At 46.3% G+C, this 17111-nt stretch overlaps 1 protein-coding gene across 2 annotated transcripts in view; it reads left to right on the top strand.

Moving 5' to 3' along the window:
- Nucleotides 1-17111, top strand: part of CNPY1 (canopy FGF signaling regulator 1) — a 58877-nt gene that overhangs the window by 14357 nt on the left and 27409 nt on the right. For both annotated transcript variants that reach the window (XM_083467284.1, XM_083467283.1), the window contains exon 3: nt 9911-10026. In XM_083467284.1, the coding sequence (XP_083323410.1) occupies nt 9911-10026 (116 nt within the window). The remainder of the gene's footprint in view (nt 1-9910; nt 10027-17111) is intronic.

The raw sequence follows: 17111 nt of genomic DNA, 5'->3' as shown, positions 1-17111 counted from the left end.
TGACAACTGAGAGACGTGCTCATTCTGTCTTGAGGAATAACCCTGTTATTTTAGTATTTATTTCCAGGCTTCTGAACCAGTGCTAACTTGTCAGGATGCAAACCCCCTTTGCTTCTGCTTTGGTTTCCTATCTGGGCTGGATTATTCAATTACTGGCTGTTTGGCCTCCTCTCAACCTTTCTAAATCATTTCCAGCTCCCACACAAGGCCTTGGCAGGAGTTGAAAGATGGTTTCAACTGAAAATTTCACAGCTTCATCAGCCCTTCCCGGCCGCCTGATCTCCGGACTTAATTAATTTTAGAGGAGGACTGGAACAAGCGTTCAGATGGAATGGGCCGCATCTGTCATCTGGGGGCACTGAGGCAGTGGGGCAAAAGAAACACGCAGAGCGCCCTCTGCTGTTGGTGCAAGGGAGTACCAGAAACAGAGTCCCAGTTCTGCATCAAGCACCACCGAGGGTTCCCAGTCTGTGCCAGGATCCTGCCCATCTCAGACCCTGGGCAGTTTTCATTGGAGGCAGTGATATGGGACCCCACAGAGACATTTGACACAACTGGAGGACCCAGAATAGCCTTCTCCAGCTTGGTACCCTCCAAGAACTACAGTTCCCATCCCGTGCTGGCTGGGGCTGATGGGATCTGTAGTCCAAAATGTCCAGAGGGCACCTGGTTGACTAGGAGTGCCAACTTAACTAAAATATTTGGGGGACCCAAGTAAGCCCCACCCTGCATAAATGATCATGATGTGGTGCTCATATACCATTTGAATGGCAATGCCCATCAACATTGGAGGGGCACATCCCCCTCAAGTATTTTATTATGGGAGTGAAGACCCCTCGGTCCCTAGGCATTTGCTCCTATATGGTTGACAAAGGCTGATCTCCAAGAACCAACCAACATCTCAAAGTAGCCTGGAGTGCTTCTGCACATGGATGGTATGTCTGATGAGTGACTCATCTGAGCACAGCCTTGATTCCCAACTCTTCCCCTTCACCACCCAGACCTCAAAGGCTACAGTGGCAGCAGACCCAATGGGAAGCACAGAGTTCTGCACGAGTGGCCTCCTGACCCTATTGCCAGGGGTCTCCTTGGGTGGAAAGGTCCACTGTGGAGGAGGAGGACTTGAAGTCACCGAATTGCAGGGTCAGAGGGGAGCACAAGGACCATCGAGTCTAAACTCCCTGCAATACAGACATTTTTTTGCCCAATGCAGGGCTTGAACCCCAGACCCTGAGATTAAGAGCCTTGACCCCATCTCCTTTCCTGCTGAGCTCCAGAAGGGCAACACCAAGAAATAAGACAGAGGATGCTGACAGCCAGGACCACCCTCTGGACCAGGTGTCACTAGGAAGGCTGGATGTTGCTGGCTGGGCACAGTTCCATTCACTCAATAACAGACCAAGCTCCACTGCTACTGAGCAACGCAGTGCCCAGCTCTTTTATTCTGGTCACCCGCGGTCAGCATGCCTTGCGTTCCTTCCAGCAGGAGAGGAAGGAGAAGCAATCTTTAAGGTGGTGTTTAGAGGGCCGCTGGAGCAACATTTAAAAAAGTAGTGCATAGTTAAACTGTGGAACTCACTGCCACTGGAGGCACTGAGGATGACCAACTTGGATGGCTTTAAAAGAGGACTGAACAAATCTATGGAGGACAAGGTTATCAGTTGCCGCTGCCAATGATGGCTCTGCTCTGCCTCAGCGGTCGGAGGAAGTAATGCCTCTGAATTGACCAGTGCTTGCAGGTTTCCCACAAGGATGTGGAGGGAACAGGATGCTGGTTCAGGCGGCCCATTGGTCTGATCCAGCAAACTCTTCTTATGCTCTTTTTCATGTTGGTGCAAGGCTGTAATACCTGAACGAAGCCATCTCCTTCCCTGCAGACCCTCTTGGATATTAAGGTTGGCAGGAGAAGATCTCTTGGTAGTTCCACCACCCGCAGCAGCAGTCCATATCCTAATTAACATCAAGTATAAATAAATCCTGACTGAACAGAAACTTGATCTTAATTTGTCAGAAATGTTTTAGCCATATGGTTATCCTGCGGCTCCTAGCTGCAAGAATGTGTGCGCATTTTAAGACAAAAATACACAGAGTTCTCCCAGTTCATTAGAACAGCTAATACATCTTGAAAGCATGAACCTAGCAAGCTGTTTCATCGCTGGAGAGCTGCAAAGGAGGAGGAGCCACTTTTCTTGGCAGCAGCTAAGAAGTTTTTAGTGAGATTTGTGTGGAGCTCTTGATAGACAGCTTTTAGGATAGAGTTACCTTGTCTGGCAGCAGCTATGTATGTGAGGACTAACCCTTTTTTAAAAAAGATACAGAGCTTGTATCAAGATGGAGAACCTGTGGCTGCCCAGATGTTGTTGGACTACAACTCCCATCATCCACCGTCCTTGAGTCATGGCCATGCTGGCTGGGGCTGATGGGAGTTGGAGTCCAACAGCGTCTGGAGGACTGCAGCTTCCATATCCTAGACTTGTGGGATAAAACAGGTATAACTTCCAGGGTTCAATTTAAAACAAAGCCAGGCATTTGTAAACCACTTTTGTTTTTAACTCCTATAGCGTTTCTGTATAAATGGGAGCCAGGCAGCCAATAGCAGCTCTGACTTGTAGCAAATTGTGAATAGCTGGCTAAACAGGGGCCCCTCCTTGCAGAAACAGCCAATGCCTTATCAGCCAAGGGCTCCCCCAGGCACTAAACAGATGAGCTTAGTTGGAACAGACTTTGTTATCTTTTGACACTTTATGGGGAAATCAGTTTCTTCTGTGAAGGGGGAACGGGATGTTTGTATTGGAACAGATGGTATTCCCCTTTGAAAGGTGCCAAATCTCTAACTAGACAGGAAACAAAATCCTCCTCTCCCCTCCAGGAAAGGACTGCCCCTCTCCCCATAGCACCTCTCCCTTCACCACAAGGTAGAACGGCTCAGTTGAATATATTTGCTTTAGGTGCTATATATTTGCAAAGATGCTGAAGTGTTTCACTAAGCTTTTAGGACAACCTTCCCCAACCTGATGCCCACCAGATGTTTTGGACTGCAGTGTCCATCAGCCCCAACTAATGTAGTCAATGGTCAGAGACAATGGGAGCTGGTACCCGACAACATAGTGATGTATGGAGTATGGAAGTGAGAGCTGGACCATAAAGAAGGCTGATGGCTGAAGAATTGACGCTTTTGAATTATGGTGCTGGAGGAGACTCTTGAGAGTCCCATGGACTGCAAGAAGATCAAACCTATCGATTCTGAAGGAAATCAGCCCTGAGTGCTCACTGGAAGGACAGATCCTGAAGCTGAGGCTCCAATACTTTGGCCACCTCATGAGAAGTGAAGACTCCCTGGAAAAGACCCTGATGTTGGGAAAGATGGAGGGCAAAAGGAGAAGGGGACGACAGAGGACGAGATGGTTGGACAGTGTTCTCGAAGCTACAAACATGAGTCTGACCAAACTGCGGGAGGCAGTGGAAGACAGGAGTGCCTGGCGTGCTCTGCTCCATGGGGTCACGAAGAGTCGGACACGACTAAACGACTAAACAGCAACGTCCATCAGCCCCAACTAATGTGGCCAATGGTCAGAGACAATGGGAGCTGTCACCCAACAACATTGGTCAAGGTTAGGGAGAGCTGCTTGAGGAGAGCCTAGCTGCATCTTAAACCTGCATCCCAAGGGTCTTGGGTCCAGTTTTGCTGAGCAGCTCAACAACAAAGCATCTGCTTTGTATCCAGAAGGTCCTGGGTTCAACCCTGACATCTCCAGGTTAGGGCTAGGGATGTCTGCCTGCCTCCTTCTGGCAACTCCTGTGGCCAAGCTGGTGCCAAACATATTGCTCTGCTCTCCTTTGGACCACATCAGCGAGGCCGAGAGGGGAGTCTTGTCGTCTGGGCAGCCCAGGACCTCCAGGCACACTGCCCAGGCTTGTGCCCCAGGGAGGTCACCTCGGTGCTGCTAACACAGAAGTTTGACTTCACTCCATTGTCTCTTGAGACAGATCGATACACCAACAATCTGCAGCGATCAGCAGCTGAAGTGTTCCATGCTGTGGAGATATCAGCATGGTCAGCCCATGTCTGCAGACCAAACAGCAGTCAAGGACCACAGAGGCAGTGTTGGTGGAAAAAGAAAAGGCAAGGCTGGTGGCAATCTAGTTTTTGATTGGCTCGTGGAGTGGCCTGTAGGAAGCTGTGTGATGTGTAACTTGTACTGAGTCAGACCATTGGTCCATCAAGGGTCCTGTTGTCTATATCGGGGGGACAGGGGGCCTGTGTCCTTTCATACTGCATCACGGTGTGGTACGCTGCCCAGAGTGGCTGGGGACACTCAGCCAGATGGACGGGTATAAATAATAAATTATTATTATTATTATTACTACTACACTGGTTTGACATCAACTGATAGGAAGTGCCTACAGAAGGTGGTGAATACAGCACAAGATAATATGGGCTGTCCCGTGAGTCCACTGGATGAAATAGCAGAAAAACGTTGCCTCAGGAGACTGAGGGAAATTCTCAGAAATGTTTTACACCCTGGCCAGCACTTTCTTGATCTCCTGCCCTCGGGCAGAAGATATAGAAGCAGGATTAGTCGCACCAACAGGGTAAAGAACAGCTTCTATCCGTGGGCTGTTAGGCTGCTGAATGAAAAGATAACAACAGGACCACTGACTTTCGGGTTTGGTGGGTGTGCGTCAGTAAACGAAGGGAATTAAGACTAAGAGAACTGAGTGGGGGGTGCTCGTGTAATCTCACTGTATACAAGTTGTACAAGTGACAATAAAGTATTTCAATTCAATTTCAATCTACAATTCCCATCCTGTGGAATTGTACAATTCCCGCCCTGTGGAACGCCCTCCCTTCAGATGTGAAGGAAATAAGCAGCTATCTTCTTTTTAAAAGACATCTGAAGGCAGCCCTGTTTAGGGAAGTTTTTAATATTTAATGCTGTATTGTTTATAACACTCGATTGGAAGCCGCCCAGAGTGGCTGGGGAAATTCAGCCAGATGGACGGGGTATAAATAATAAATTATTATTATTATCTTCCCAGAGCATTGGCTCTGCTGCCCAGGAGTGATGGGAGTTGGAGTCCAGCAGCATTTGAAGGGCCATAGGCACCCCATCCCTGGTCTACATTAACCAGCTGTGGCTCTCCAGGATCTTTCCCAGCCCTGCCTGGAGATGCCAAGGTTTGAACCCAGAAACGTTTGCATGCAAAGCAGATGCTCTGCCACTAACCTGTTCCACTTGCGTCACTGGACTCACTTTAGCCTACTGTTGTGGGGGGGAAAGGCTAATGTGCTGGTCCAGTTGGTCAGCATGTAGTTCCCTCCTCTGGCCAGAGGTGGGGGTGGTGTGCAGGCTGGCTTTCCCAAGGGTCAGGTCCCACTGCAAGCTTGATCTTTGACACACACCGGGGCTCCAAGTTCCAAGCCACCACTAGCACATCATGCAAGAGGCTACACCAAACCTTCCTCTGCAAAAGGCTAGTTTGCAACCTGCAGGAATTTCTTTTTCACATAGGGAGCCATTCAGAGACACAAAGCGGTACAGCCTGGTCTAAAGTGGTACAAGCTGGGATTTCGGCCATTCCATTCTACTGCCTCGTTTTGTGTGATGGGTAGATCAGGTCTGAAAGTTCTGAGCTGAGGAGAACAAGGAGGAAGCAGCCAGGAGACATTCACGCTTTTCCGAATCTTGCAATGCAGTTTCACAACCAAGAAAGGTGTACAAAAATGCGTACGCTTGGGTAGCATCCACATGTGAATTCATATATTACTGAAAATTGCATACCGAAATGTGTTATGTCACGTGAAATTGCTTTGTGAAAATGTTTATAGTAGGCACAGTTGCATTAAAAATGTGTATACTGGGAGAAATTTGCACCGAAATGCTCGTTTTCTTTCTTTTGCATATATATATAAGTTTTTATTACTTTTTCCAAACATTTTCACAATAACCTTCAAATCAAATACATAGTTTCATAAGTTGACTCCCACCCTCACTATCACAGCATTTATACTCAAACTTTTTCTACCGCATAATATTACCTATTACCCAAAGTTTCTCTATTACAATTATTTTTGAAATGTTGATTTTCATGAGGTGTTTTAAAAAATAAAATAAAAAAGTGTTGTGATGTGGAAATGTGGAGAAAGAACTGAAGGCTGGAAAAATGAGAAACAGAGGAAAAACCAGAAATCGATAGATCCAACCATCCCTGGCTGACCATCACCTCCATGGGACAAACAGCACCTTTGGGTGCTAGTGGATTAAAAACCACTTCTGCTGTGCTACTTCCCTGAAGTTACTTGCTTCCCCCGACTGCTTTGCCTTTAGAAAGAAACTTCACAAGCCATGGAAGACAGAATCCCAGCTGTCCACTGCCTTGTCTTCTTTGGCCCTGAAACCAGAAGAAGCAGGCAGAGCAAATAAATTGTAAATACCTTTTTTAAAAGCAAACAAACACGAATAAATTGTGAGTGGGACTTTTTATCTGCCTCTGCATTCAGCACACAAAGTCCCCAGGTGCTGCCATCACAGGCCCGAGCAGCGGTAAAAATGTTGGCTTCTCTCAATGTGCATCATCAAGCCCTTGAATGAAATGGCTGTCGTCATCTGCGCTGTAGACTTTTCAGATGCTGCGCATGAGACTATTCTCATGCTCATAGCTTCTTTGCGTGTCGAGGTCCCCAGGTCCACCCCAATAACTCACACATCACACAGAAGTTTTTGTTTAAGATTTTTGGCATAATTTTGGCCACAACTTTATTAAAATACAAATTTGTGAGTGGTTGCGTAGGCATTGGTTGCGACTATCTGCCCCCACCATGGGGGACAGACTGACATTCTGCACGATGCGAAAGTCAGAATGGGGGAATACACTTGGGGGTTACGCGGAGCAGGGAACCTGCCCTCACCCCAAATGCAACCAGGAGCTCATTGCTATGGCCCGAGCCCCCTTGACAGAGTGGACAAGCAATAGTTAGCTCCCAATTCCTTTAACGGAATCCCTTGCAGCAGCAGCATTAGAGGGGCAGGCACAGCCAATCCATGCCCCTCAACCAACCAAACCATAAACCAATGCCTAACCGCGAACCTTACAAGTTGTGATGATTTGCTACGCAGTAGGCAAAAACCAAATGGCCCCAGCCAATCAGCCAGATGGACAAAATTCCTACCAGGCCCCCGCTCCAAAGCAGACAACCCCATGACAGGCATAGCAAGGTCAAAGCGAACAACCCTATTCTAGGGAGGAAGGGACGGGCAATCTGATGCACGGGCGAAAAGAGGAAGCCCTAGCCTCGTGCAAGGAGCTTTACTATTTCTGGCTGTCAATCAAAAATTGGCAACATTAACTTCTTCCCAACAACAAGGAAAGCCCCAATCGCATCAGTGGCCAACGATCAGCTAGCCCGCCCAACTTTGGAGTGTCCTGGCGGCCCCCACTGCAACACGTGCTCTCCATGAAGGAGAACACGCTTTCCAAGAATTATTCTCAGGAGGAGGTACTATGGAGACACCCAGGCCCAGCTATATATAAATATTTTATAGTTTCAAAGTGTTATTTTCTCTCTGTGTGTCTGCATATAGTTTGGAATGCACTTTCCACGTAAACAACTCTCTTAATATTTTATCCCCCTCCTTCCCCCCCCCATGCATTCTACGGGCAATTTTTTTATGATATGCAAATACATGATGGAATAGCCTGGGAAAAGATGCACCACCTCTGTACTGAGGCTTGGAGTGAGAGAGACCCCAATTTCGAAGGAATATCCGTTGCGGGGGAGGGGATGTTAAAGACCATGCATTTAAAGGAATTACTGAGTGCCCCATTCCACAATGGAATTATCCACCCTTCCTCTGGGTGCAGCTGAGTCTTTTCCAGCATAGCCCTGGGAGCTGTAAAAATAAATGTTTTGGCTGATCCAAACACTGGATTCGGTGCCTTGGTTTGCTATTTCATGGGCAGAATTGGCCATAAAGCCGGGTTTGCATGCCTGGCTGTGCTTCTTTCGCTTCTTAATTCTAACTTCTGCATTAGGCTTTTGTTTAAACGGGGATGACAAATGATGAAGAGAGTCCATAGTCCTTAACATCCTTAACACCTGTGAGTCCGCAGCTTGCTGGCAACCCCCACGATATTGTATTTCTCCTACAGCCACAGCTGGCAGAGGTATCTTGTTTTGTGAGAATTTCATTCCTCCTTTTTATGTCTTTAAACACACACACATATAGAGGGATTCATTTCTTACCCCCATATTTTTTTCAGAAGACTCTGGATATATGTTCTGTGTCTAAAAAGTGAATTTTTAATATTGCTGGCAAGTGGGAGAGAAAGATGGTCGTTCACTATTGTTTATCTCCAACACCTGGTCATTGCTGGGATGGCGCCTCTGACTGGGGAACTTGGAGGCAGATCATGTTAAGAGCTTTAAAAAGTAAAATAAAAGAAGCCTTCAGTTGTGCCTGGAAACTAAAAAGGTAAAGGAGCCCCTGACCATTAGGTCCAGTCATGACCGACTCTGGGGTTGTGGCGCTCATCTCGTTTTATTCGCCGAGGGAGCCAGTGTACAGCCTCCGGGTCATGTGGCCAGCATGACTTAGCTGCTTCTGGTGAACCAGAGCAGCACACGGAAACACTGTTTACCTTCCCGCTGGAGCGATACCTATTTATCTACTTGCACTTTGATGTGCTTTTGAACTGCTAGGTTGGCAGGAGCAGGGACGGAGCAATGGGAGCTCACCCCGTCTCGGGGATTCGAACCGCCGACCTTCTGATCGGCAAGTCCTAGGCTCTGTGGTTTAACCCACAATGCCACCCACGCACCTTGCCTGGAAACTACTTAGTAGCTAATTCAGTTCATTCAAAACTGGGAACGTATCAAACATAAGGACATAGCATACCCTCCAACATTTCTCCAATGAAAAGAGGGATGTCGTATTCCATAAGAATTTTATTATTTATACCCCCGACATCTGACTGTTTCCCCAGCCACTCTGGGCAGCTTCCAGCATATATAAAAACATTAAACATTTTTTTAAAAAACCTCCCTATATAGCATGGATATGCAAACTAAGGCCTGGGGGCCAGATCCGGCCCAATTGCCTTCTAAATCCGGCCCGTGGATGGTCCGGGAATCAGCGTGTTTTTATATGAGTGGAATGTGTCCTTTTATTTAAAATGCATCTCTGGGTTATTTGTGGGGCCTGCCTGGTGTTTCTACATGAGTAGAATGTGTGCTTTGGACTTTGGATATGCCTGTAAATCTCTCCTTAAGAAGGCAAAGAAGTTCAGTTCTAGTGGAGAGCTTTCTATTCCTAACATTTGAGCAATGCTGGCACAATGTGATAATTTTCAGATGGTCTGATTACAATAGTGGGTGCCTACATAGCTTGTGGTCTATCAAGGCAAATGCAGCCAACCACACTTGTATTATAGGGCCGTTTACTTGACAACCTCCCTCCTTTCATGGTGCCAGACATGCAGCAAACCCCTAGTAGATTGGGCACAAATAGGTGGTCACTGTTAGAGCCGTCCTGGGTCAGGGTTGTAAGCGACCATCCAGTTAGAAGGGCCAGAGGTGAGTATATAGTCCAGATACAGCTGGATTCAAGGTCCAGGGCAGTCCACAAACATCAGAGGGGCCTGAGACAGGTACACAGACAAGGCTAGCTAGAAGATTGGGTCCCAAAGGGAAGGGACTGCTTAAAGGAGAAGGAGGAGAAGGAACTGTCCAGGATAGATGAGCAAGAACAGGAAACTTCTTTTGGATAGACCTTGTACCTCTGCAAAAATGTACATGCTGGATAGACCTTGTTCCTCTGCAAAAAAGTACATGCTATATTTTTACTACTGCAGTTTCCACAGTGCTAGTGATGTGTCCTTTTCGTATGTATGTTTCTGTTTCCCACCCCAGCATGCAAGGCCCTTGCTGATGAGCTGGCCTACGACATCAAGAAAATAGGTCCAAAGAGGACTGTGAATTCAGGGACATTTCGGCTCAACCCTGATGGCACGAGAGGAAAGAAAAAGGTAAGAGGGAGAGACATGGAGGTACGTAATAATTGCCAGCATGTGCAATTACCAACCACTTATCCAAACAGCGGTTGGTCTCTTAATCTTCTAACCTTTTCCTTGGTAAGACCAGCAGCCAGTAAATTGCTTCTCTTTCCTCTGGGAGCCAAAGTAATCTATGAGCTTGAAATTGAGGTATTTTTTCCAGGACCTTTTATTTTTGGAGGTGGGCTTTTAAATGTTGAGAGGGTAGTATTGTTCCATTGCTAGACCGTTTCTTTTTTCTTTTTTAATATAGACAATCAGAACCATACAAGGCGCTGAGAGAGAGTGAGGAGGAGGAGGGATGAGATGGAGTAGAAGTCTCTACTCAGAGTCAGCTCTCATGGGCAGCTTTCCCCAGTCATGAGAGTCTTAAGATCTTATCCCTGGGCAATTTGTTCAATTTATTCTGCTCACCATGAATGTCTTCTGTTCATGCACTTCTTGAAGAACGTTGGTTCAGAACTGGAAGCAAGGCCCTGAATTTGTCCCAGTGGGCAAGAGGGTTATGACCAGTTTATAAAATGAGTTGCAAATGGCTGGTTCATTTCAGTTTGTGAAAGATGTAAGAATAGCAACAATATCAAAGGAAATCAAAAGAAAATTATGCATGGCACATCATAACATTTTTGTTGAGACAAGCCTAACCAGACATGGAGACTGTTTACGTGTGTGTGTGTGTGTGTGTGTGTATTCTTTATTGAAAGATAAAAAGTAATGTGTATATAATTGTAAGTGCACAGGATAAAATAAGACATGAAAAGGGGGGGGGCAGAGAAAAAGGAAATGGGGGGAAGAAATGACACCCATACCCAATACAAAACAAAAACAACAGAACTTATAAATATTACAAGATTGTTATTTAACCTATTACGGTGTTTATAGAAATGAATTCCAAATATCAGTTTTCACTTATCACTGATTTTAATTATTATTCAAATGTTTAAAATAGTTATATTGTTTCATTCTTTTGGTAAACTGCTTGAGGTTTTGTTTTGCTTTTTTTTACAGTCAAGCGGTATATAAATTTTACAGTGCCAGATCTACAAATTTTGCCTTAGGGGGCAAAGGCCTGCCTTGATGTCCCTGACTCCGCTGCTGAGAGCAGTTGCCAGGGGGACAGGAGATGAAGGCAACAAAGTCTTACTCCTCTTTGTGTCCCATGATGTCATGGACTGCTTGGACACAAAGGAATGGTGGGAGGAACCAGCTGGGGAACCACCAAGGGAAGAAGGCTCAGAGGCAGGGGATTGGTGGTAGGACGACAATGAGTGGTCAGAGAGAAAGGAGGGAGAAGACTGCAAAGAGGGGTTGTCAGAAACTGAAGGGGTAACAGGGCTTAGTGATCTGGGAGTGTCTGTGGCAGGCAGAAGGCAAGAATCATAGGCAGAAGTTGAAGCAGGGGAGGAGGGAGGCCAAGAGGTCAGGCTGGTGAAGAGTCATGGGTGTCTTCCCCTCCTGATGTGACAAGCTCCCCTCCCCACTTGTCTCCCAGAACCAGAAGAGGCATAAAAAAGGTGGAGGAGAGGTTGGCTTCAGGCAAGCACAGTCTCTGATTGCTTGGGGAAAACCCTGGAGAGGAGGGGACTTAGACGGCTGTGGAGAGGTGGGGACTTTCAGTCTTAGCAACTGATTCATGGGGCAAAACCTACCAGGGATGAGCTGCTGTGCTCATTAGGCACGACACTCAGCCAAGTGTCATCGGAGTGTGACTCCTCCTTTATGTCCCTGCTGGTTCAATGGGAATACAAAGACGGCCTCAGCCCAGTATATCTGAAGGAGCGTCTCCATCCCCATCGTTCTGCCCGGACACTGAGGTCCAGCACCAAGGGCCTTCTGGCAGTTCCCTCACTGTGAGAAGCCAAGTTACAGGGAACCAGACAGAGGGCCTTCTCGGTAGTGGCACCCGCCCTGTGGAACGCCCTCCCACCAGATGCCAGAGAACAACAACTACCAGACTTTTAGAAGACATCTGAAGGCAGCCCTGTTTAGGGAAGCTTTTAATGTTTGATGTATTACAGTATTTTAATATTTTTTGGGAAGCCGCCCAGAGTGGCTGGGGAAGCCCAGCCAGATGGGCAGGGTATAAATAAATTATTATTATTATTATTATTATTATTATTATTATTATTATTATTATTATTATTATTATTATTATTATTATTAGAACAGCCAGGCCCTTATAAGCACTCTGTAGACCTATGGCACATTCTTGGTGACTCCTTGGTGACATTCCTGGCCTGGTTCTGTTTATTAGAAGAGGTGGGTGGGTTTCAGACAGGGAGTCTCTCCCAGCCCTACCTGGCTATGCTGAGGACTGAGTCTTGGATCTTCTGCTCTACCCCTGAGCTACGGTCCTTCCCTAATCACCAGAGGTTGTACCAGGGGGCAGAAGCTATTTAATAAATTATTTTCTGAACTGGGGAGGCAGGGGATGGTTGACAAAAGCTAAACATGTAGCAACTGACTCCATGTCTGCGTTGTTGGAGTTTGGTGTGTGTGTGCGTGTGTGTGTGTGTATACAAGCTCACATGTGGCCATCATGGAGTCATGTTGGTTAACCAAAGAAAGGTCTGATACTAACTGGCTGGAGGAGGAGGGAGGAAGTAAAACCTGAGGAAAAATAATCCACACGTAGAATAAATCAGTGGGGGAGGAATAAGTTGCCTTGCTGTCTGCCCCTCCCTTCCACATTAGGTCAGGTAACTTATTGCAGGCCTTGTTGTTTTACTTCCAATATGGGCATAAATTTGTGTGACATGTCTAGCAGATTATGTGTCCCCCAAAAGAGATTGCAATCCAATATCAAGCATGCAAAAGAGCCACACGGGACTGTGTTTTTTTCTCTTCTGCCCAGGACCCACCACCTACCTGTCAATCCACCCAGCCCTCTTTAAATAAATGTTTGTTTTGTTTTATTAGATTTTGTACCTGCCCATCACAGTGAGGTCCCAGGGTGTTCTATAAGAATAAAACATATACGGATAAAATAAAGGCCCAATTTCAACATTGTATGGGGCAGACCTCCTGATAAGAGACCTACTCCTGTAGGGCACAGTGATTGATTGGGCATATATAGGGCAAAGTACTCTTTGGGGTATCCTGCCCCCATAGGGCTTTGCACATCAGGGCCAGCACCTTGAACTCAGCTTGATAGCTAAATGCTGGAGAGAGTTTGGATTACATCCAACCAAATTCTACTCAGAGTAGGCCTATTGCAATTAATGGACTTACTTTGGTCATCACCACTAATGTTGCTGGGTCCACCCTTTGTCGTCATTTAGTCGTGTCCGACTCTTCGTGACCCCATGGACCAGAGCACACCAGGCACTCCTGTCTTCCACTGCCTCCCGCAGTTTGGTCAAACTCATGCTGGTAGCTTCAAGAACACTGTCCAACCATCTCGTCCTCTGCCGTCCCCTTCTCCTTGTGCCCTCCATCTTTCCCAACATCAGGGTCTTTTCCAGGGAGTCTTCTCTTCTCATGAGGTGGCTAAAGTATTGGAGCCTCAGCTTCAGGATCTGTCCTTCCAGTGAGCACTCAGGGCTGATTTCCTTCAGAATGGAGAGGTTTGATCTTCTTGCAGTCCATGGGACTCTCAAGAGTCTCCTCTGGCACCATAATTCCAAAGCATCAATTCTTTGGCGATCAGCCTTCTTTATGGTCCAGCTCTCACTTCCACACATCACTACTGGGAAAACCATAGCTTTAACTATACGGACCTTTGTTGGCAAGGTGATGTCTCTGCTTTTTAAGATGCTGTCTAGGTTTGTCATTGCTTTTCTCCCAAGGAGCAGGTGTCTTTTAATTTCATGGCTGCTGTTACCATCTGCAGTGATCATGAGCCCAAGAAAGTAAAATCTCTCACTGTCTCCATTTCTTTGCCAGGAGGTGATGGGCCCAGTGGCCATGATCTTCGTTTTTTTGAAGTTGAGCTTCAGACCATATTTTGCGATCTCCTCTTTCACCCTCATTAAAAGGTTCTTTAATTCCTCCTCACTTTCTGCCATCAAGGTTGTGAAACCTTTCCCTGGGCATGGTTTTCTGTTTCTAGTGTTTGGGTGGGATTGCATCATGCAGGTAGGAGATGATGAAACTGAAATCTGAGAATTAAGCAGCTTCCGCAACACGGCTAACAACATCTCTTTAAAACAGGAAGCGCCTTCCCCCAATACATTTCATGTTGCCCAATGCCTACGTCTGTGAGATATAAGGGAAAGACAGCAGTTTGACAAATCTAGTTTCTGCCTATCTAGTCACCTCGGCCAAAGTGACATTTATGATTGTCCCCTCCAGATTCAGCATTCCTGATAGGGAGATGTCTCACACCATCTAACTCACGAATGTCTCCTCTGACTGATGGTGGCTCTCAGGCAAATCTCTCTTTTCCATCACCTGCTCTCTGAGCCAGGAACTGAACCTGGGACTTCCTGCATTCAGAGCATGCACCCTTTAGCTGATCTATCCTTGTCCCTCTCTTCCCTCAAGAGAGAATCAGGATGAGCCTCCGTATGGCAGGACAAAGGCCAGTCTATGCAACCTATCACTCAAGTAGCATCTTTTAAAGCAATCTCATACTGTTTTGCCAATTAACTCAGCAGATTCTTTAAAGGATCTTCAGTAGTCGAGGGAAAAGATATTTTTATTTCAACAGAAGAGGACAACCTCCTTAAACAGTAACAAAAACCAGTGGCGTAGCGTGGGTTGTCAGCACCTGGGGCAAGGCAAGTAATTTGCGCCCTCTAACCCGTGAATTTGCGCCCCCTAACCCTAACCCCCAGATGTTGCGCCCGGTGCGGCCGGCCCCCCCTGCACCCCCACGCTACGCCACTGACAAAAACAAAATCTCTCAAACAGGAAACCTCCTTAAACCTTCTTACATGGTAATACAAAACCCTCTACCACCAAAAAATAACCCCAAAGGAACAATTTCAAAGGAACAATTCCCCCCACCAGACCTTGATCCACATACAACACCAGATCTAACCGTGGGAAGCCACAACCATCACCCTCTTCCTCCTGTTACAGATGGGTAGCCGTGTTGGTCTGCCATAGTCAAAATAAAAAAATTCCTTCCTGTAGCACCTTAAAGACCAACTAAGTTAGTTCTTGGTATAAGCTTTCGTGTGCATGCACACTTCTTCAGATACACAGAACCTCTTCCTCCTGACCACATTGCTCTGCTCCTGCCTCAACCAGGTGGGCCACCTGTGGCAATTGGGGCTCCTCATCAGGGCAAACAAGGCCTAGCAGGGCCACCCTCAAGGGCAGGAGTGCTCCTGCAAGGACTCACAGATAGGGCTGGCTGAATAAGGCCAAACCTACACCTCCTCAATTTTTCCTTGCGCATTTTCCACTACACATACCACTTTTAAGTGTCATGGCTCCCCCCAGAGAATCCCAGGAACTGCACTTTGTTAAACGTGCTGGGAGTTGTAGGGTCTCCTAACATCTCTCTCGGTAACTTTTTTCCTTCGTAATGTAACTCTTTTGAGGTTCTTTAGAAATAATCGGTGTCGATTATGGTTCTTTCTCCCTCTCTCCTCTTTTTTTTTTTTTTGCTCTGTTTTTCCTTTTCCTTAAAAACTGTAAACCGCAGCAGAAAATAAAGTGAAGGCATTGCCATCATGCAGCTCACCTGAGGTCAGGCCTCACCTGCTGAAGACCACTGAGCAAAACTCCTGCCTCTCAGCCTTCAGCATCTGGGCCCATTGCACTCCCGAGTCCTCAGTCTCCTAGCACAGGGGATGTAGCAAAGGCCATCGCTGCTTGACATTCAGGGTCAAGTCGCAAATGGGTTGGCCAGTGCTTCCCACTAGTGGTGAAAGTGATTCTTCACTTTGAAGTTCAGATAAAATCCACTTGCGATGCTCGAAGGCAGTTCAGTGGTACCAGTTTTTAAAATTATGTGGTATGCTACAGAATTGCCAGAAAGTGTTTTGTTTTTTAAAAAAATTGTGGTTGCAGACAAATAGGGATCTAACTCTATTTTTAAATATTGTTTTTACAAGATGCGAATGAATATTTCTCACCCCGTCATTCATCATAAAGCCCCAAGGTAGGTTATAATAATTAAATATACAATTATAAAAACAGATTAAATCATTCCGGTGATAAAATGAGTGGATAAGACATCTTTAGCTGCTGATTCATCACAACTAAAAGCACATTTAAAGCAACCCCCCCAAAAAAACCCAAGCAAACCCACATAACAGACACACATGACAGCATCTGACTGTAATGAGCTACCAAATAAAACCAATGTAGATTAATTCAACTCAAATTTGAACAAACAGCATATTTTGTCTTCCTAGTAAGTTACTCGAAGTTGCTTAACTCTCCTAATTTATTAAACCCTTATCCCCACAGGAGGTATTCAAACAAAAACAACTGCAATTCAGACACATTTGAATCCAGGTATTTATTAAGAATAATGAACATTTGGATCTGCTGGGAAATATGAAATCCCCCTGTCACTTCAAATTCTACCACCCACGTTCTATTGCATGAGTTTCCCAAAGGGCTCGCTTCAAACTTCAGCATTTTGGGGAGTGATGAGGCAAACCCAACATTTTATCTTGTAGCATAAATTACTAATGCCAATATCAATTCTTTGAGTAGCAGTCCTCAAGGAAGGAGGGAGGGGATGGAATATCCTGCAAGTGAGCTGAACAGGAGCACTCAATGCTCTGCATCAAAACCCCTAAGGGTGGGAAGAACCCAAAACAGCTGGGGGGGGCTGAGCATGCTCAGTGGGCAAGGGGAATGCTCACTGACTGGTGGGTGGGGGTGGAATTGAGTGGTTGGAGTGGCCCTTGTCATCCTCCGTCACCACGAGTACTTCCTACACCAACCTCTCCACCCCCATTTCCAGTTTTCCCTGGTGTGTCCCAGTCCCAGCCACACCCCTCGCCACGATCCTCTTTCTCCTCCCCGTTGTCCTTCCGGTTCATGACAATTGTCCATTACACTTGCAGTCCATTGCAGTTCTTATCATGCAAACATCATGCGCCTGTGGTTAGTGTATTGTGTGAACAAGCCAGAGGTGGCCATATGCAAGA

Source organism: Podarcis liolepis (genome assembly GCF_965112155.1).
Source record: "Podarcis liolepis genome assembly, chromosome: 12".
NCBI classification, from domain to species: Eukaryota; Metazoa; Chordata; class Lepidosauria; order Squamata; family Lacertidae; genus Podarcis; species Podarcis liolepis.
Note: the sequence above shows the minus strand (reverse complement) of the source record. Positions and strands in the feature narration are given on the sequence as shown.